Source organism: Lipotes vexillifer, unplaced genomic scaffold (genome assembly GCF_000442215.2).
Source record: "Lipotes vexillifer unplaced genomic scaffold, Lipotes_vexillifer_v1.1 scaffold533, whole genome shotgun sequence".
Classification (NCBI taxonomy): domain Eukaryota; kingdom Metazoa; phylum Chordata; class Mammalia; order Artiodactyla; family Lipotidae; genus Lipotes; species Lipotes vexillifer.
This window is the reverse complement of record NW_006773553.1, coordinates 352,070-353,195: the sequence shown is the minus strand read 5'-3', so window position 1 is coordinate 353,195 and position 1,126 is coordinate 352,070. Positions and strand designations below refer to the sequence as shown.

The 1,126-nt window shown below is 66.6% G+C and overlaps 1 protein-coding gene across 1 annotated transcript in view; it reads right to left on the bottom strand.

Moving 5' to 3' along the window:
• Window positions 1–987: 987 nt before the first annotated feature.
• Window positions 988–1,126, bottom strand: part of NATD1 (N-acetyltransferase domain containing 1) — an 8,023-nt gene continuing 7,884 nt past the window's right edge. The window contains exon 3 of the mRNA XM_007448361.1: window positions 988–1,104. Coding sequence (XP_007448423.1) covers window positions 988–1,104 — 117 coding nt within the window. The remainder of the gene's footprint in view (window positions 1,105–1,126) is intronic.

Genomic DNA, 1,126 nt, shown 5'->3' with positions numbered 1-1,126 from the left:
CTGGGAGCGGACGAGTGGGAAGAGGACACAGGCCAGTGCCTGCCGAGGTCAGGCAGGGAGGTGTCAACGGGGCAAGCAGCCCACCCTAGCCAGAGAGCTGAAGGGGCCACGTCACTCACGCCTCACCCCAGAGGGACCGGACTCCTGGGCTCCCCTCCAGCCCCACAGAAGAACAGGTGTGGATTCAGCCCCCGTGGGGAGCGCGGCAGCAGAGGCTGGTACCCTGAGCCCTAACCAGCCCCCAGAAAGGCTGGCCCCACAGGACAAAGGGTGCTGGGGTGCTTGCTCCCCAGGCTGTTCCCGGGAAGGCTGGTCCGGGAGGGGCCCCAGGACTCCTGACGGGCCACGATCTCGCAGGAAGGCAAAGACGCTCTAATGTCTGGCGGCTGCACAGGAAACGCCTCTGCAGAACGGCTTCCTCGTCTTGGGTGGCGCGGATGGTCCGTGCAGGACGGTTTTCTCCCTCCCACCCCAGCTCGGAAGGGCCCTCTCTGAGAAAGCTCAGCCACAGCGAGGGGCGGGTACCCCCAGGATACTCGGGCTGGAAGGTGGAGGGCAGCCACGGGGGGCCTGCCTCTTGCAGAGCTGAAGGGCATTGCAAGAAGTAAGGAGACGTGCGCGCGCGCTTGGCCCCACGCCCCCAGCAGTTGGCACACGAGGTTCCTCGTGGCTCCTCATCTGCGGAGAGGACCCGGCCTGGGCATGTTCGCAGGGCCCCAGATCAGCCCCCCTGCCCATCATGGAGCGGGGAGCAGCAGGTGGGACCCAGAAAGACCAGAGGGACGCCCCTGTCCGCGTTCCGGTCCTGACTGCGGGCCCTCACAGTGTCTGCAGAGCAGGAACAGCCGGGCCCCGTTCGCCACGGCAGCTGGGCCACGGCCACAGACGAGCGTCCTTACAAAAATAACTCTGAGTCTGTCCCCGTGGGGACCAGGGTTCCTGAGAGCACGCAGAGGCCGGGGCGAGGCCCGGAGGGAGGGTCCGGGGCTACGGCTGCAGGCGCTCCAGGTACTGCGGCAGGGGGTTTTCCTTGACGAACTTCTGGATGTACCAGCACGTGACATGGGCCCTCAGGTCCTCCTCCACTACGAAGTCCAGAGCGGCCTGGCAGCCGGGCAGAGAGAAG